The following is an 18,924-nucleotide window of genomic DNA, read 5'->3' as shown; positions in this document are numbered from 1 at the left end:
TGGCCTGACATTCATAACTGCGTAATCATGTAATCAAAATTATGCTGAACAAGGATTCTGCTAATGGAGCTGTTGAGTATGTGATTATTCTCAAAAAAGTGAGTTGTCGGATGCATAGGATTTGTACACATTTTGAGATTTTTGAGAATTTTCATAATGGTTCGTTTTCTCCGTTCGGATATTCAGACGAGCAATTTACAAGAAGCGGAACAAGATCAAATGGAATTAACGGGAGAATTATATCCTTTTTCAGGAACAAACTCCGTATATAAGATGAACAGAAACCAGGGTTCTGCCTACAACGAATACAAATTCTGGTTGGAGCATGCAGAACAATCTCTGCTCGACTAATATCCGAGGCACCAACTCCGATGCATTTCACATTTTGACAAAGATAATGAGCATCTGCTTTTTGATCCATTTTTAATCTTTCATTCTCAATGAGCCTATTGTATTATCATGTACAGGATTGTATGTCTTTCTATTTTCGTTCGGTCAGGGCGACGAGGAGAGCACTTTGAATGGGGCCACATCTTGTACTCGTCAATCATTTCAATGATATTCTCGGCCTCATCATTTCCTCTGATCATTTCTTCTTCTTGGTCTTGTCGGTAGCTTCAGACTTCTTCTTTGGCGCACCCTTACCTCTCTTCTTGCGCTGGTCAATCATACCTAGTCTGTGTTCTTCTTCCATATTGGTCAATTCCAGGTCTTCAAAACGCCACAGCTTCCTCATGGTAAAGAAACTTGGGAAACTAGGATCACCATAATAATCTTTCACTAAGGGCCCCTTCAAAGGTTTTTTCAGAATCTTGGCACCAGTCCTCAATCCCGATGGATTGAACGTTGTGTTGAAAATCTCCGACGATAACTTCTTCACTTCGAGTAGTCTCTTCTTATTCGGCCTCACAAACGACGCCACCGCATTCGCAAGACTCATTTTTGTAAAGGTGTGGTGTAGGTGGATTCGATATATTGGTGATCAGGTATCCATCTTGAACTCGTCGTTGGAAATTTGAGAATATAGGATACACGGTGAAAAATGACAGATTTCGTCACTCTCAAGAATACTCAATTTGGACTGAATCTAACAAGAAGAACAGAAGACCTGACCCAAGCAAAATCGGCCGGCAAATAAACACTGGCTATATATTTGACAATGTCGAGAATCTCTGGCTTGAAATGCCTATTTGCTAGTCGACTGACACCGCGGAGAAATTTCGCGACTGCGCGATTGGCATTTGCCGAACAGTCACCTTTCACAGCGGGTCAACCGTTGCACGAAACTCGTCCTCATACGATAAGCCCAGGAGAACTAACACCTGGAATTTCTGCACTTGAGTATTTCCAGAGAAGAATTTGTGTTTCGTCCAGCATGACTACGGGCAGTGTTGCCATCATACCAGGTGAACAGATCAAGTACGCATCAGGAAGCGTGTTTTTTCCTTTCCAACAAGACAATGATTTTTATTACTTAACAGGATGGAACGAACCAAACTCCGTTGCCATAATTGAAAAGCCAACTGCTAATCCAGATGACGTGGTTTTTCATCTGGTAGTACCACCTAAAGATCCTGCTGCAGAACAATGGGAGGGCCATAGGACTGGGCCGGATGGTGCAGTTGAGATTTTCAACGCGGATGTGTCAGAAAGTTCCAAGGTATTGGACAAGCACATTCAGAAGGTCCTTCAGAAATACAGAACTGTTTACTATGACTTCCAGGACCACAAATCATCGTCATTATCATCAGTCGTGAACTCGTTTTTCAAGAAGCAAGTTCAAACAGAGAACTCACGCACTATAGAAAGTCTTCTGAAACAGGGCAATAAGTCGGTACGTTCCTTAAGATCTATTGTGAGCAATCTGAGGGCTGTGAAATCTGAAGCCGAACTTAGCATCATGAGGCTGGCTGGTAAGATATCTGGAAGAGCTTACAACGCTGCTTATGCCAGGAGATTCAAGACAGAGAAAGCTCTTTGTGCATTCCTGGAATATCGCTTTATAAGTGGAGGGTGCGACAAATCTGCATATGTTCCCGTTGTGGCTGGGGGCGCGAATTCCCTGTGCATCCATTATACCAGGAATGACGACTTGCTGCGTGACGGGGAGCTGGTTCTCGTTGATGCTGGAGGATCCCTCGGAGGTTATGCGGCCGACATCTCGAGAACATGGCCCGTTTCGGGAAAGTTCACAGACCCTCAAAAGGATTTGTATGAGGCTGTGTTGAGCGTGAACAAGCATTGCATAAAGCTGTGCACGGAAAGTGCCGGCGTCTCCATACAGGATCTGCATTACGAGAGCGTGAGGGTATTGACGAGGGAGTTGAGAAATTGTGGGTTTGCCCAGATCCAGGACTGGGAGACATCCAGACTGTATCCTCATTACATCGGCCACAATCTTGGTCTGGACGTTCATGACGTGCCAAGTTACCCACGTTCAGGGAAGTTCAAGAGCGGCCAGGTAGTTACCGTTGAACCTGGTGTGTACGTTCCGGATAACAGCAAATGGCCCAAGCATTTCAGAAACATTGGAATTAGAATTGAGGACGACGTGGCAGTTGGGAAAAACACCTACACCGTGCTGACTTCAGAAGCAGCAAAGGAGGTGGTTGATATCGAGGCGATAGCGCAGAATGGTGTGACCACGCCATTGGAAGAAGAGGTCGTTGATATTTGGTCATTATGAAGTTGATGCATTGTATATAGAATGAGCCACTTGAACAAGCTGCTGCTCACAGAGCAACCGACCTAATTTCCGAAAGACGACAGCACAAGGCTCTTCAGTCGGGCAGAGGCTTCAAGATCAGCCGATCTTCTGTTGAGTTCCAGAACACCGTCGAAAAGAACTTTCAACTCTTGATTTGGAGGCACAGGTTTATGGTGAAGTACTCCAGCAACGGCATCGTATTCCATGTGAAGTCCAGAAGCCGTCATCAAGTATGTAAGTTCTTTTACCAGTGTGTTTGAATCCACTCCCACGAAGTCAGCCATATGAGATATAGACACTTGCTGGACCAACGAGAGATAACAGATGTACTCCTTATATCTGATGAACTTCTGTATAGTTGGCATCAGCGAATAAAAGAAAGGATCAAGCCTCAACTGCTCTTCAAGCTGGTCTATAATTTCGTTCGAGGATTTGTAGTCAGATGCAGAGAATGCCCGATACAGCTCGGCACACAAAACGTCTTCATCCATGAACGACTCGAAGACATCTGTCTTTGTGATTTTTTCCAGATCATCTAGTGTGCACGAAATAAGCGAAGATATCATGATTGCTTTCAAAAGGCCGTTCTTGGAGATAAGGACTGGATTGTAGTGGTCACTCTCAAAGACATTGCATGCAGTTACACCCTTTATGGAAGAACTGTCAAGAAGACTTTGGTACTCTTTGGCCACCACCGAAAACCGCCCCGCATAAAAATTGACGAACAGGTTCATCCATCGACAATTCCAATATGCAACCACCTCCTCGTGGCTTAGTTCTGTCGTACTCTCGGTATCGCTCACGTTGGAGTCCATGTCTATGTCATCCTCCGAGTCCTTGGCAATCTTGCAGAACAACGCCAGACTCTGCCGCAAATTCTTGAGAGCCGAGTCCGGTCTGTCTAAATACATAAACTCCACAGTGGTCAGCTCACTTTCTCTGGCAACATACTTTCGGGCAAATTCACCAGGAATACTTAACGAGGTTACCATCGACTCCTGGGTATCATCATCGCAGTCTAACATAAGCAACGTTGATCTTCTCTGGAGAAGTGTTTTGAGAGATTCCATTGATCCCTTTTGCCAGGATTGATATGCTGAAATCTCGGTATCGATACTGGCCAGCAGAACCTGTGGATCTGGCCTATTCACGTCGCTGAAATCGGCAATCAAAGAGCTTGCATCTCCCTGGTTAGCTAGGACTTTTAGAAATGCTGCCGACCCCTTGAAATTCATCTCAATAAATTCGCTAGTCATGAGTAATTGTAACCCCTTTCTGGATGCTTCTACTGCAAGAGGAGAGCCGCATGTGGCAATATGGTGAAGACGTTTCAGTAGAAGAGGGCCTTGAGAAGGTTAGTGTTGGAAGTCTTTGTAAACCAAACCTTGAATCAAAAAAACAACAACTTACCTGTATAGCCACGAATGTGCTGATCCAATGACCCGGCCATGACCAATGCTTCGAACAATCCTGCTGCTAGACGATATAAGTCGGTATATACTTCAAGCCGTTGATTGATGATTCCCCACGCTTCAACCCACCACTTGACGGAGTAATGATGCAGAGACCTGGGTCAGTACACGACCAATTCTATCGTCTTCACAGGAACATCAGATTATTCTGGGTTTGGTCTTTACAATTTTTTTTAGCTACCCGCTTGAAATTGACTGTCCAAAACTCCACAAACAATGGTGTCACCATGACTTCAATGCTGGAAAGGCCTCAACCACTATCTCGCACAATAACGCCGCAAGCGATATATCGGCCGCACACGACCCCATCATTATCAAAACTTTTCAGAAGCTTTCCTTATCTGGAAGCGTAGCAGTAGTTCTTCATCCTAACCATGCGTTGTTCTTCTGTGTTGCAGTTTCGGGCATCGTCATGTTACTCAGGGAGAATAAGGAATCGAGTCGAGAGATACACAAAGTTGGGAGAAGTGCGACCGTATAAGTCTAAATGGGAAGATGAGAGGACTATGCATAAAGAGAAGGCCCTTGTGATGAGGAAGAATCTCAGCCAGGTGAAAAATGCATCAGCCGTCAGTCTGACTGAGAAAACATTGGGGCTGAGATTTGATGAGATAGGGCCCCGTACTCCCTTCACTGAGGAACAACTCAATAAGCTTTATTCGCAGCCCAATAAGCGACTGCTCTATAACGTTTTGGGTACCACCGGATGGCAGCTGCAAGACTCAATGGTGGTTAAAGAGGATACACTCAAATTCCTGAGACATGGCCAACCAGAGAGGGCTATGTTACTGGCTCGTATGGCTAAAGAAAATGGTGCAAGTGCCATGGACTCAATAATGCAGTTTTATCTGGAGGCCAACAACGTGAACAAAGCCTTTGAAATTTTCACCGAGAGGAAGAGAATGGGAATACCTCTCACTGATTTCACATTGACCATTCTGTTCAAGGGTTGTTCTGGAGTGAAGGGTTATGATCGTGGCCCAGGACTCACTCAGAAACAGGGAGAGAGGTTGAGGTCGATTTTCACTAACCAGTTCTCAAAAGATGAAGAGTCCGTCAACGTGATCAATGCTAACGCCTGTCTTCTTGCACTTTTCAATTGTCCAGACTCAAGTCTGGCATTTTCATTCTTCGACTCATACAGGGACTACAACGTAAAGCCAGATGTCAAGACATTGACGATTATCTTCACCGCGCTGAAGAATTTCAATGATAAGGCCAGTGCAATCCAGAAGGCAGACTCTCTTTTCTCGTGGGTTATTGGTCATCCACGAATCAAGATCGACCCGATACTGGCAGGAAGCTATATTTGTGTTTACACTCTTTCCAAGTCCCCTCGTGTGATAGCTAGGGGGATGGAGCTGCTCAAGAGATGGTTTAAAATATGTCCAGTGGCAGACGTGAATAAGTCTGTCAAGTACGACGACGTCTTGAAGTTCCAGAACTTGAAGCCTAATAGAAAGGATGAGGTTGCAACGGGTATTTCATTTGCTCCACTCGATAAAGTCAGCCCTATTGATGGTCGCAGATATACACCGAGTGCATCGGTGCTTGAAATGGCCATGCTATCGTATGATAGTTTGAAGCTTTCGCAAGAGACCGTTTCAACCTTTCAGCTATATTCCAGGTATAAAGTCCCGGTGGAGCTCCGGACACTCAATATGTACCTCAGGGCATTGCTCAGATCAGGATATGAAATTGGAGTCCCTGCCGCGGAAAATGTTGTGTTTAAAGCAATCGACGAGCTCAATACCAACCGCATGACACCAAACTCACTGACATTGGCCTCGTTCAGCGGACATTTGCAGAGATACATATTGGATTCCAGAAATGTTGAAACCGAAGGAATCAACAATGAAATGTTTAAACTCGTGAAAAAATATTGTGACTCCATGAACAAGTTCAAAATTGACGGTTTGAGACTTCGATTACTCGATGACGTTCTTGGCCTGGCAAATAAGATTCAGGGCTTGTCCAAAGCGCATCTGGAATTCTTTGTGTCTTATTATTGCACCACAGTTTTCAGATACGGCGTCGAATACACACTCCCATACAAGAGCTGGATACTGCTAGACACAAAGTTGCTTGATATAATTCGAAAGCTGAGTGAACATCAAACGAACACTAGTGACCCACTGTTTCACGCTATCCACAGACTCTACAACTCGACATACGCCAACATGAGATCATTTCCGAGCAAGAGAGGAGGAAAGGTACCAGAATTCAGCCCGCTCGAAAATTCAGAGGGTGATGAGCCGCTGGCAGGAAATGGTCCTCCATCTGGTGAACAGAAAGCTTTTAACGCAAAGCGTGAAGCTATCGAACAGTACCTCCGTCTTAAAGGCGGATTACCGCAGCACGACCAAGACTTGTAAATAAAATTTGATATCCATTAATAGAAACGAAATCTTTACAATCATAAAAACATACTAAAAAACCGACTTTTGCGATTATAGATAGGTTTTGGACACTGTTCTCTAAAGTTTATCGTGCACCAGCAAATATAGAAAATACTAAGTATGATAGTTGGAGAAAATTGTGCTTTCAAGAAGATGCCTTGCTAGCTCAATCGGTAGAGCGTGTGACTCTTAAGAGAACACCTCTGTTACAGAAGATATCACAAGGTTGGGGGTTCGACCCCCCCGTAGGGCTTCTATCTTTATTTTTTTATTTTTTTATTTTATTATCCTTCTTTATTTTTTTGCGTGCTGAATCTTACAAAATGCTTATTCATTGAACTATGTTCATAATCAGCTATTTATCGACTGTTCTTTGGTGAGCTCGCTCCTAAAATTTGGTCCTCACTAAAATGCGGCTTCGGAGTGAAGATTCGCAAATCTTTCAATCCCCGATTGATCTTTCCCACGTTTGTCTGAATCCTCTTCTGACTCCTGTACTCCTCATACTTGTCTTGAACGTTAATGAAATGCTTCATCAACTGGATAGTCCTTTCTATTTTCTCTTTACCCACCTTCTGGGCAGTAGGCATACTGTATAGAGCACCCGTATGAGTGAGCATGCTCAGTCTGTTGCGAAGAGTAGTAAAAGCAGATGATTGCGGCAATATCATCAGAATCCCATACAGACATTTGTAGAGGTCTGGGTTCTTCTCTGGCGTGAGAAGCTGCATCCTCAACTTTGCAAAGATTGGGCTTTCCAAGAGCTGTACCAAAAGATCTAGCTGGACTAGTAGACTGACAGTTATTTCATATTCCACTAAGCTCTCCACGATAGCAAACGCGATATCGTAATTTTGTGAAAGAAGACAGAGAGACAGGGCAGCAGGAGGGTTATGGCACCAACTCTTGAAGAGAACCTCAAAAAGCGACCATTCATCTGCCTCTTTGAGGTGCGAGGTCAAAACCTTGCGCAATTTCAAAAGCTCAGGAGCAGTGATCAGGTTGTTGTTCAGGATCTGGACCATAATGCTAACGAAATCGAGGTCCACCTGACTTTCGAGCACCAAGGCCAGCGAACGGTATATTCTTTCAGCATTCAAAGTGGCACATATAGTGGAAAGGATGAAATCCCCTCTTGTCTCTAACAGTTTCCTATCTGACTTGAACAGAGACAGCAAATCTGTCATAAAGGAATTGAAGTACCTGTCATCGCTATCGTTTGATATTTTGGTGAGAAGCTTCAAATCCTTGTCGATCACAGCATCACTGGGGTCGTTCAGGGCCTTCAGCAGAGTCATAAAAGCATTATCGCTATGTTCAAGCAGTTTCTTGGGACTTTTATCGTGAAGCATTGTGAGCCAGTCAAGAGCAGCCAGTCTTGTGGCCTCTTTATCGTTCATGAAGTGCAGAGTCAGCTGGTTGAACAAAAGACCGTAGTTCAACTCAGCATGCGAAGAATCATTATCACTGAGCATTGTGGATACCAACTTCATCAGATGAGCATTCACAGCATTAGCACTTTCACGCAGCTGGGTGCTATCACTGGCAATTGCCTTCAACAGCAACGACAAAAATTTTGGAACAAACGGGATGAAGCTGGAAGAGGCCAAGTCCAAAATGGTCTCGATCCATTGCAATACAACCAGCTGGATGGTTTCCTCCGTCGAGTCCAGGTTGGATATGAGGATTTCTATGATCTTGGGGAAGTCTATTTCCACGTCCTGGCCCTGTAGATACAACTGACCATCCGATTCATTGACATCTTCAGCGTTCTGGGATAACGATTGAGATGAAGATGCGGCGACAGCATCATTGGTTCCCTTTTCTTCGCTCACATATTTCTTGATATCCATGATTCTTTTAATATCCTGTAAAAACAACCCCAGAAGACTGTTTGTGACAACTTTCACGTCCTCATGGGTATCACTGAGGTAGATTATGAGGCCACCCAAGAAGGTCGGCAGATATGATATCAGCTCCAGTTCTGGGATATCATCCAGCAGTCGCAGCCACGAAACCAAGAACATTCTAGGGTATGGATTAATCACGTAGATCCTCTCTGCCAAGACGGGAATGAACTTTTCGATGGAAAATGCAGTCGGGGTCTGGGGCTCATGAAGGTGAACAGTCTTCCCGCGTTGGTCCACAAAAGTGTTACTGGTATTGATCTCTTGGTGCTTATGGAGGACAGAAACATATGTTGCTGCTTTCTCTGAAACGATATCCTTAATCAGTCTGTCAAGGATATCTGCCCCGTTTTTCACACTCATCTCCGCATCAGCTGCCAGCTTGGAGAGCACGTCGAAGATCTCGTTGAAGTACGGCAGAATTTCGCCTTTAGCCACTTTGGCAATGTTGTAGAAAGCTTCACACGCAAAGTACCGAACACGTGGATCTTGGTCGCCAAAACATGCCAGAACAGGATGGATGATCGAGTCCAGGTAGATCGGTAGTTCGGATTGTCCCAAGGCTATAGCCACTGCAGCAAGTCCAATCAAGCCACCATTCCTCGCATTTGCCTGATGAACAGCATAAGCGTATTCTCTTGATAATTGTCTGATGATTTCGGATATTTTTTCTGAATTTCCCTCGCTTACGTACTGCTTGACCACTCGCTCCAGCGCAACCGCAGCGTTCTTCCTCTTGTCGTAGAGCCTGTCATTTAGTCCTTTTTTGATGGAGTTATCTGGACGTGTTAGAAATCAGTGACATCTTCCAATTAAATATTCTGCTCTCAACTTACCCATCGTTGAAATTTCCCGTGATGGACGCGACGGGTCTGGTGGACAGGAAGGGTGATAGAGAAGAATGTCTTGTCTGTGTTGACAAAACAGAGATGCAGTCAAGGCTTTTGCATGGGGCAGATTGATAAGTACGCGATCTGGTTTCACGTTACAAATACGGGTCGAAATTGTGGAAATTCAAAAAAAGTTGAATAAAAATCTTATCACAATATAATAAGAATCGGTTTTGTGAACAATTTTTTGGGTTTTCATCATAATTCACTAAAAATTGATGGTCTAAGGCTATAGTCATTATAGTCATTAGTTCCCTCTGTTCTAATTCTAATAGACGTAACCAGCCTAAAGAGATAGACCACAGATGCTTGCAGATTTGGCCTGAGTAGTTAGTGCATTGTGAGCTACGGAAGATGCCGCTCCACTCCACCCCACTTCCAGCCTGTTGTGATAAACTAGCACTACTGGATATCGAACAAAGTCTAGTGTTGAAAAAGCATACATCCGGTCCAATATATATAATGTTTTGTGTTCTAATGCCCCTTATCCTATCTTGTCTTCCTATATTCCAGAGTGGCTGGTGAGTCTATTTGCACGTGCCGATGGCCACAATTACAGCACCAGCCACATCGAAGAGAATGACATGAGTGTGGCTTGGACTTGGTGCTTTGAAGCCTCTTCGGAATATCGTAGAATAGTCGAAGTCTCAATCAACTCCAAAAGTCACCGATTCAACAAGCCATTGATTATTCATTGTTAAAGGTCATTTTTGGCAAGGTCTTGCACTGGCTATCCATTTTTGACCAAGCCTCTTATATTATCCCCTTGATTTTAGGTTTGGGAGATTGCCATTCTTCGGGGCTAAAAGACCCACTGTCCCAGGCGACTGGAATCGCGTGGAAACAAGGTGGAAACAAGGCGATAGGGCAATAGAAAGCATTTGGTATTGCCAAAACCGGGATCTTATTAATTAGTCCCCCTTATAAGGAGTCACAGAAAGGCTCTGATTAAAGCCCAGGCTCTACATATCTGGTGCTGATCGTTCTTCGTTTGCATAGCTATTTTGGGCCTCTTCAAAGATGAACATAAGGTGGCACAAATTTCAGATACTTACCTTTCTCTTGTGTCTTACTGGCATAACCTGTGCGTTTTGGGATGCTACCAGGAGCAAAAGATCAAACGACGATCAAGTGGTTCCACAGTATGATGCCTTGGATGACACAGAAACCCCGACACAGCAGAACAAACAGATATTCTTCCAAGATTATGGATCCGAGCTCAGATCAATAGATGACTTCAAGGTCACAAGTTTGTTGTTGGCATCTGACATCGAGGGAAACCTGCATGCTTTGAACCGGAATACCGGGGAACTGGTGTGGACGCTTTTAGGACAATCACCACTGGTGCAGATATCTAAGCAGGAAGTGGCGAGCGAAACCGTTTTGGGCTCGGATGGCGATGAGAATGGTTCATATCCTGTCAACGAAGAGGGGAAGATAACATGGATGATCGAGCCTTACGAGGACGGTTCATTGTACTACTTCACCCAAGAGGGTGGCCTTCAGAAACTCTCATCGAGTGTGCAGAACCTGATCAAAGAGTCCCCATTTGCCATGAATGGTGGTGAACACGTTTATACCGGATCCAGGAAGACCTCGCTCTACAAAATTGATGCCAGAACTGGCAGGTTAATCGACTCCTTTGGACCCGGCTGCGCAAACGAACAGAACGCCCATAATCATGATCTCACGGGTATAGAGGATCTGGATGAAGCAGTTTACAGCTGCCCGATTGACGAGCAAGTGGAGGCCGGAACTTCTACCATCCTTCTGGGCAAAACAACTTATGACCTTACGATATACTCAAAAAACAACACCTCATGGAACATTACGTACTCTGCATGGGGCCCCAACAACCTGGATAGCGACCTGGTGAGACAGAACTATGAATCCCTGGATGGAGTCTACATTGCACCCTTTCATGACAGTTCGCTTCTCGCGATTGACTCCACCTCCAAAGTTGCCAAATGGGTTTCCAATCTTCCCGCCATTGCAGTCAATGTTTTCGACATCTTTTGGGATCCATCAGATGCTGATACTGATTTCGGAAGCTTGGATAGTCATTTCTTGGTTCTCCCTCATCCTCTACACCCTAACATGGGAAACGCTGAGGAAGAAGTAGCTCGCTTGACGGAAGGAACGTTTGTGGATAGAACCAAAAACGGATCGTGGTTTGCCATGTCGGAGTATAGGTACCCTTCATTGGTAAAATCAGCCCCGATTGCGAAATACGCTTCCAGCGAAAGATGGCGGTCATCATCTATTTTCAAGAGCGAGGACATGATGAGCATAGCCATCGCGGGTGTTCATCCACGTTGTGGACCATACTCGGAATCCGAGAACAGCGATGTCAAGCAGTTACCCACTGGCTTACCAAAATCACTTCAAAGTTATGAAAGAGGACTGTATGTCCCTGCAACACGAGAAAAGAATGACCACCATCTTGCCACTAGATTTTCGCAAACGTTGCCCACTCCAGACGTTTTATCCATTGATCCTCCTCAGAACGACAGCTCCCTTGAATCGGGTATTTTGAGTGGCTCAGTCACAAAGGTTCTGCTGCGCTTGTTTGAGAATATAGTGGCATCCCTAGTATTGCTGGGAACACTAGTGCTTCTCTCCAAACTGGGAGTCTTACCACCATTAACGCAGATTCTCAGTCGTTTTGGTCTTTTCAAAAGAACCCAAAGTGCAGTTGAACTCGTTGATATGCTTTTGAAGGATGATGTGGTGGAGTTAGAGAAGAGTTTCAATCTGATAAAACGTGAAAGGTTTGGAGAGAGCCCAGGAACTAATGGCGATGATGATGAAGATATTGATATCTCTACCATCATCGAGGAGAAGAAGTTGTTGCAGAAACAATCTGATGATCACGAAACTACGCCGCACGAGAAGAAGAAGAACGTCACAATTGTTGAACCAGACAGTGGCGGGGATAAGGAAGAGGGAGATGATTCCGCATTGGTGAATGCTCCCAAAAAGAGAAAAAGAGGAGCCAGAGGAGGTAAAAGAAACAAAAAGACTCAAGCGGTTACTGATGAGCAAAGCGTTTCCCCAAGTGAAGGTCTTAATACTGACAATGCAATCTCCGTGATACCCTCCTCGATCCCTAATAAGTCCAACCTGGTGATCTCTGATGTTGTACTAGGATACGGTTCGCACGGAACTGTTGTTTTCAAAGGATCTTTTGAGAATAGACCAGTGGCTGTGAAGAGAATGCTCATTGATTTTTATGATGTTGCATCTCACGAGATCAATCTTTTGCAAGAAAGTGACGACCACCCTAATGTGGTGAGATACTTCTGCTCCCAGGAGAGCGACAGGTTCTTGTACATTGCACTGGAACTCTGTGGAGCGACCCTTGAGGATCTGATCGAGAAGCCCCAGCTGTTCGAAGGCATTAAGGGCAAGCTTGATCCGGTCCAAATACTATACCAGATTGCAAATGGGTTATATCACTTGCACTCATTGAAGATCGTCCACAGAGATATCAAGCCTCAGAACATACTAGTGGTCCCTCCCAAGAAGAAGCATGCAAAGAAGATCACTGCTGTTGAGAACGAATCGATAGTTGACGAATACAGTCCAATTAGATTGCTGATATCGGATTTTGGTCTCTGCAAAAAGCTGGAGGCTGATCAGTCGTCGTTCAGAGCTACAACCGCACAAGCCGCTGGCACTGCCGGCTGGAGGGCTCCTGAGTTATTGGTGGATGATAATGATTCCATTTACAACCCAAGCCTTGCATCGAGCTCTGCTGGAATGGCAATCTCGTCTCAGAGCTCAGAGCCCTTGGTGTTTGATTCGTTCTCCAACAGACGATTCACCAGGTCTATTGATGTGTTCTCTGCTGGATGCATCTTCTACTACGTCTTGACTGGTGGTGCTCATCCATTTGGAGACAGATATCTGCGCGAGGGTAATATTATCAAGGGAGAATACTGCTTGGATCTTTTGGATGGCAACATCGATGCTGTCGAGTCCAAGAATCTGATCTCAAGGATGATTTCTCGGGACTGTACTAAACGCCCGGACACAGGGACCATCTTGAAACATCCTTTCTTCTGGCCAGTTGCCAAGAAGCTCGACTTTCTGCTAAAGGTATCAGATAGGTTCGAGATTGAGCGCAGAGATCCACCAAGTGATCTGCTGCTAAGTCTTGAGGCTGTAGCATTAGATGTGGTTGGGAAAGAAGGATGGCACTCCAAGTTTGACCAGATATTCCTGGAAAATCTTGGGAAATACAGAAAATACAACACGGACAAACTGATGGATCTACTGAGGGCTTTACGCAACAAGTATCATCATTTCAATGACTTACCAGAGGCCTTGGAGAAAGAAATGGGGCCTCTACCAGGGGGATTCTACAACTATTTTGCCACGAGGTTCCCCAACATGCTCATGGCTATATATGGGGTTCTTCAGGAGAACCTCACGCACGAAGACGTGTTCAGACAGTTTTTCTAACATAAATAGGCAACTCTTAAGAACCGATATCGTCTCGAATACGGCAGTAAATCAGTGTGCATACTCAGTACTCATCACACGGGGGTTACCCGCCCTGGAAGACCATTTTTTTATAGCATTTTCTATCTTGAGCCACCTTCTTCCGATAACACACCTCTGATCTCATAGATTTGGTTTTGGAACCAATAAAATAAGGTGTAGGAAAGATGCCTAGAGAGAATAGGGACATTCTTACCGGTGGTAGGAAGTACGCACAAAAACAGGCCAAGAAACATAGAGTCGAGGAAGTGGTGTTTGACAAGGATGCCAGAGTGTAAGTGAACAAAGGGTTCTTATCAATAACCAGCATTGTCTAACATTTTCAGGGAGTATCTTACGGGATTTCACAAGAGAAAGCTTGCGAGACAGAAACATGCCAAGGAATTCATCGAAGAACAGGAAAGGAAGAATAGGCTGGAGGAGAGAGCTAGAATAAGGCAGGAGAGGAAGGACAAAGTGCAGCAGAGACTTCAGGAATTACAACAGCTGAAAGATGGAGGTCAGTTTGTGGTATCTGAGTCTGAATCCGAAGGAGAAAACGATGATGCTCCGGATTCGTCTGTCACAGATGAGGAGGTGAAAGACAACGAAGATGAAGAGAGCGAGTGGACTGGGTTCTCCGAGGATTTTAAGAAGAAAAAAAGTAGGGGAATATTGAAGCGCAAACAGGTGTATGTCGCCACAGATGCAAATGCCCCGGTTGTGGGGGAAACAGTCGTAACTGTGGAGGCGATAGACAACGGAAACCCAATAGAGGAGCTTGCAGCCATAGCGAAGGCCAACCAGGTTGACCTGACGAAGTCTGAGTCCGTGTTAAATGACTCCCTGAAGCGTGCTAGGCAGTATGCGAGATTAGTGGTTGGTCACAACGATTCTGAAGAGGAGAGTGATACGGATTCGAACAAGAGGCCTAAGAAGCCAAAGAAGAAGAAGTTTAGGTATCTAAGCAAGAGCGAGAGAAAGACCAACCGGTTCAAGGAAAAGAGCAAGAAGAGAGCTCAAAGGGATAGGGACTAAAACGTGGATCGAAACACCTGACGGGGGGTTTCTATGAAAATTTCAATATAACCCTCATCTTCATCTTCTTAGTTCCGAAACTAATTTCTTCTCTTCATGTTTTTCCAATTGGTCACTTTAATGATTCTAACTCATGATGAACATATTTTCAGCGTAGCAGACTTTATGTAGAATATACAGGTGAACGTGAAATTATGACTGGGTCAGATCCACGAGAAAGATTATAATCATTCATCTCTCACAAACAAACTGTGATCCATGACATAATTTCCACTTCTTACTGCACCGTTGAAAGTATCACTCCTGAATATATACTTTCCAACTTGGGGAGGCATTGGCCCTTTGAATTGCCCGTCCACTTGCACGGCCTGCAATAGTCTTTCCAGAGTTTTTGCTCTGTTGAGCACCTCGCTTTTCTCTCTGTCTTGGAGCCTCTCTTGAGTGGTCGGGAAATCAGACCTGCTGAAGCCCGGAGGAGAGTCAGGCCTTCCCCAGATCTCAGTGTTGTCACGATGGATGACGTTATCGAACTGGTCCTGGATTTGAGGTGCCAGGACGTTAGTATCATTACTTTTCCAAACGGCCTTGATCCGGTGGTGGGTCTCAGTCTTTCCAACGATCTCTGCAATTGCAAGACACTTACTACATCTGCACTTGGGAGCCTGAATGTCTTTGCCCATTCGACTGGCCTTGAAGGCATACGGCAGATTATAGTTTGTCTTGGGGTTCGGCTTGAAGTCCTCCAGAACCCAAAATCTGTTGGCCGCAGGGTTGATTGAGAGGTCAATTGTGTTTTCATCGTGTTCCACTTTGGGCTTTGTGGCAGTTTTGGGAGTCCACAATTGACCTTGGCTGGCCTCTTTGGACGGTGTTTGTTGCGTGGGACGTGACTCTTTTGGCTTAGGAGAATCCTCACCGTATACCAAATCAACGTCTTCCAATTCGCTATCTGATATTTCTAAATCGTCAAGGACCTTTTTTGGCTGTGTCAACGCCTTAGTCACCAGTTCAGGCGATTTTTCACGCATGCTCATGTCTTCAGCTGATAGATACGTTGCACTTGTGAATGGATGGCTGGCGCTCTCATTTTCGTTCTGGTTTTCGTCGTTATCGTTATAATCATCATGGTCGTAATCTTCTTCATCGCCTCCTATTATGGGCGAAGAAATCTGCGTTTGAGGGATCCATATCACGTCACCGTTGTCTGGTATAGATGCCCCAATTGATGCACCCATCGCACAGCTTTCTAGCTCATACTCAATTTTTCGCATCTTTGAAGGTGGAAACATGGACTCTGCTATGCTCAAAGACTGGGGCTGTTCCGTGCTGAGAACAGTACTTGTTGCCGATTTGTTGGGTGATTGGGAAGTGGCCACTTCTATCTCTCTCTTGACAAAATGGCCTTCTGCAGTATGTTTTTGTGATACCTGAGCCTGCAGCTCGGAATTCTTCCGAGTCAAGTGCCGGACTTCGGCAGCCAGTGCTTTGTTTTCTAAAAGAAGTTAGCGATGTTTGGTGACGCGTCCACACTCAAGAGCACTCACCTGCGTATAAAGTGCGGCATATCTCAAGGAACCCGTCGCTAACTTTTCGGATCTTATCCTCAAAATCCTGGTCTGGTGATTTGCTGGAAGCCATGGCATGTACCTGACTTTGGATATACTAACTGATAGAAGGCTTGAAGAGATCAGGTACACGCGTTCTGACGCATAGATTTTGGTGCGTCGTACTGTGTTTCACACGACAAACTCGGGCTAAGAGTCCGCTTCAATAACACCAATAACACCAATAATACCAATAACAACAATATGCACAATCTCAGACAATTCCTGAGTGATGTATGCTCGCATGCTTAGGAAAGAACTCTTGCCTTTTCACAAAACAACCGATGTGAGCGAATATGAGGTGATGATATGGTAACATATGGGCAAGAATCCCCATGCGAACGGTATCCAAGTCGTCATTGCGAACTCACCTGCTTTGTAGATTTCGCCAATACTGCTAAGGTTAGTTGCCACATAGAAGCTGGGTACTCCTTTGAAATATCACTTACATAACTCCCGTCACCGTTCCCGTGACGAAGCCCTCGATGACCCCTATGACCAAGTAAACAACAGGTATCCATATAGAGATTATATGTTTTCTATGATTGAAAGCAGCCCATAGGGATGAGCCACCGAAGAATATAAGAAAGAAGATGATCGTCCAAATGACCGTGAACCACCAGATGTCCTTAGTATAGTATAGATAGTCCGTACCTAGCGATGGAAACTTGGGTGTGATATAATCCACCGGCACAACTTTCGAACTCATTCTGTATCCCGTCTATAGATCCCGTCAATTTGCTTGACGTTTGCGGAGTTGATTCGGACAATGTACAATGCAATAGATGGATACTTGTATGGGTTGTGGTGTTGAGCTATGCAGACTGCCAATTGTATTACGGGTCATCTTAGCGCCGCACCATTGACCTTGGGAACACAACGGTTCTCCCGAACAAAAAATTATGAGGTACATTACCATTGTGTATGGAAAATAAAGTGCTCTTTATATGCTACAAATTATCCTGAAGTGCTTCTCAGAAGGTTGAGAATAGTACCCAGAACAAATATCCTGCCATCGATCGCACTCAGATTGATTTCAGAGAGGTCAAATGATAGTGGCTCACCTTCTTCGCTGTTTAGCAGACGAGCCAGGAGCAAAGCCGTGGTCTGTAAAACCATGATTCCGCAATCGCTTCCGTTAATCTGCTGCGGAGTTGGCATGTTGGCTCTGACTTTATATTTCTGTCCCATGTATGCTTCAAACCGGTTTATCAGTGTCAATGATTCCGATTCGTTAGCCAAAGTCATACTATCAAAAACGAAGCAAGTGTTATCTGGAATTGAAGCCACTACCAACGACCAGTGCGATCCTCCCTCTGCCAATTCAACATCGTCGTTATCGTTGACAGGAAGAAAAACGAACGACGCACGCTCCATAGGCGGAAGCACACCCTTCAACATGGTAGGGTCGCGTGTGTGCATTAGAAGGTAACTCATGGATGGCTTCAAAAGGATTATCGATTCGGACGATTTTTCCAGCGGAATACTCTTATTGAATAGAGAAGACAAAATTGGAACAAGCTGAAATCGCGTGAGAAATTCGTAGATGAATGAGAGGTTATTATCGTTCAGCCACTGGTCATCCGTAAGGTTGAACAGATCCTCTTTGTACACCGAAACATCATAGTACTTGAAAGAGCTTTCCAGCCTTGAAGATGCTTCCCGATAAAGTTCATTCAACAACTTCACCTTGTCACCATCACTAGTTGCATATAAGCCTGAGCTTTTGAGTGATTTCTTCTGCTTCTTCTCTTCCTTTCTTGCCTTTCTCTCCAGCTTCCTGCTCATGACCCTGTCCTGCTTCCGATGTTTCCCAGTGCCTCTGGTTTTGTTGTTTTTTCCATTTTTTCCAATTCTTTCCTTCTTTTCGTTATCACCTCGGCTTGCCTCGAACTCAATGTCCTGGTCGGGTTCTAGTATGTCAGGAGACGCGTATGAAAAATTACCATCGAATTCGTCATAGGGGATTTGATCCTCGGAGTAGAAGCGACTCCCCTCTGTGTTTTCCTTGGGGTTTCCATCTGGTGTCCTATCATCATCACTAATATCGGAATCCGAACTAGATGGCCCCTTTTTTGTCGGCTTCGAGTCTCCATACACTATGCTATGGCCCTTCCCCACAACGTCCCATTTCAGCTGATCGAATCCAGAAAGAGGAGGTCCCAGTTGCCGCCTCGAGGATCTCGTGCGACTTCTTGTCTGGGTCATATTCCAGTTGTCATCATCTTGGGAACTTGCATCTTTCGGAGCATGATAACCTTTGTATGCCGAGAACACCGTCCTCAGCATCTGGATGTAGATGTGTCTTGGTGAGATGGAAATTCCCTAGGTTTAGTTCCAGAAGGGGGTATTATCAGAGCCCTGTTAGATAATTGAATCTGAACTATGCAACTAGTTTTATCTCAGTGAGAACTGTGGTATT

The 18,924-nt window shown here is 44.8% G+C and overlaps 10 protein-coding genes across 10 annotated transcripts; 4 read left to right on the top strand and 6 right to left on the bottom strand.

The window, feature by feature from the left end:
* Nucleotides 1-586: 586 nt before the first annotated feature.
* On the bottom strand, nt 587-940 carry KUCA_T00000865001 (uncharacterized protein; the record flags this gene model as incomplete). Its single annotated transcript, XM_022605445.1, has 1 exon — nt 587-940. One exon carries the CDS (start codon nt 938-940, stop codon nt 587-589), a length of 354 nt encoding a protein of 117 aa, XP_022456913.1.
* Nucleotides 941-1,159: 219 nt separating this feature from the next.
* KUCA_T00000864001 (uncharacterized protein) lies at nt 1,160-2,686 on the top strand (the record flags this gene model as incomplete). The annotated part of the gene is made up of 1 exon (XM_022605444.1): nt 1,160-2,686. One exon carries the CDS (start codon nt 1,160-1,162, stop codon nt 2,684-2,686), a length of 1,527 nt encoding a protein of 508 aa, XP_022456912.1.
* A 62-nt stretch (nt 2,687-2,748) lies between these two features.
* KUCA_T00000863001 (uncharacterized protein) lies at nt 2,749-4,157 on the bottom strand (the record flags this gene model as incomplete). The annotated part of the gene is made up of 2 exons (XM_022605443.1): nt 2,749-4,052; nt 4,118-4,157. 2 exons carry the CDS (start codon nt 4,155-4,157, stop codon nt 2,749-2,751), a joined length of 1,344 nt encoding a protein of 447 aa, XP_022456911.1.
* Nucleotides 4,158-4,553: 396 nt separating this feature from the next.
* On the top strand, nt 4,554-6,554 carry KUCA_T00000862001 (uncharacterized protein; the record flags this gene model as incomplete). The annotated part of the gene is made up of 1 exon (XM_022605442.1): nt 4,554-6,554. The coding sequence occupies one exon, from the start codon at nt 4,554-4,556 to the stop codon at nt 6,552-6,554; it is 2,001 nt and encodes a 666-aa protein (XP_022456910.1).
* Nucleotides 6,555-6,937: 383 nt separating this feature from the next.
* KUCA_T00000861001 (uncharacterized protein) lies at nt 6,938-8,848 on the bottom strand (the record flags this gene model as incomplete). The annotated part of the gene is made up of 1 exon (XM_022605441.1): nt 6,938-8,848. The coding sequence occupies one exon, from the start codon at nt 8,846-8,848 to the stop codon at nt 6,938-6,940; it is 1,911 nt and encodes a 636-aa protein (XP_022456909.1).
* A 1,547-nt stretch (nt 8,849-10,395) lies between these two features.
* Nucleotides 10,396-13,842, top strand: KUCA_T00000860001 (uncharacterized protein; the record flags this gene model as incomplete). The annotated part of the gene is made up of 1 exon (XM_022605439.1): nt 10,396-13,842. The coding sequence occupies one exon, from the start codon at nt 10,396-10,398 to the stop codon at nt 13,840-13,842; it is 3,447 nt and encodes a 1,148-aa protein (XP_022456908.1).
* Nucleotides 13,843-14,048: 206 nt separating this feature from the next.
* Nucleotides 14,049-14,898, top strand: KUCA_T00000859001 (uncharacterized protein; the record flags this gene model as incomplete). Its single annotated transcript, XM_022605438.1, has 2 exons — nt 14,049-14,155; nt 14,208-14,898. The coding sequence occupies 2 exons, from the start codon at nt 14,049-14,051 to the stop codon at nt 14,896-14,898; spliced, it is 798 nt and encodes a 265-aa protein (XP_022456907.1).
* A 227-nt stretch (nt 14,899-15,125) lies between these two features.
* On the bottom strand, nt 15,126-16,536 carry KUCA_T00000858001 (uncharacterized protein; the record flags this gene model as incomplete). The annotated part of the gene is made up of 2 exons (XM_022605437.1): nt 15,126-16,390; nt 16,443-16,536. The coding sequence occupies 2 exons, from the start codon at nt 16,534-16,536 to the stop codon at nt 15,126-15,128; spliced, it is 1,359 nt and encodes a 452-aa protein (XP_022456906.1).
* Nucleotides 16,537-16,772: 236 nt separating this feature from the next.
* KUCA_T00000857001 (uncharacterized protein) lies at nt 16,773-17,211 on the bottom strand (the record flags this gene model as incomplete). The annotated part of the gene is made up of 2 exons (XM_022605436.1): nt 16,773-16,896; nt 16,952-17,211. The coding sequence occupies 2 exons, from the start codon at nt 17,209-17,211 to the stop codon at nt 16,773-16,775; spliced, it is 384 nt and encodes a 127-aa protein (XP_022456905.1).
* A 248-nt stretch (nt 17,212-17,459) lies between these two features.
* On the bottom strand, nt 17,460-18,791 carry KUCA_T00000856001 (uncharacterized protein; the record flags this gene model as incomplete). The annotated part of the gene is made up of 1 exon (XM_022605435.1): nt 17,460-18,791. The coding sequence occupies one exon, from the start codon at nt 18,789-18,791 to the stop codon at nt 17,460-17,462; it is 1,332 nt and encodes a 443-aa protein (XP_022456904.1).
* Between the last annotated feature and the right edge of the window lie 133 nt (nt 18,792-18,924).

This window comes from Kuraishia capsulata, genomic scaffold, assembly GCF_000576695.1.
Source record: "Kuraishia capsulata CBS 1993 genomic scaffold, Kuraishia_capsulata_scaffold_1, whole genome shotgun sequence".
NCBI lineage: Eukaryota > Fungi > Ascomycota > Pichiomycetes > Pichiales > Pichiaceae > Kuraishia > Kuraishia capsulata.
Note: the sequence above shows the minus strand (reverse complement) of the source record. Positions and strands in the feature narration are given on the sequence as shown.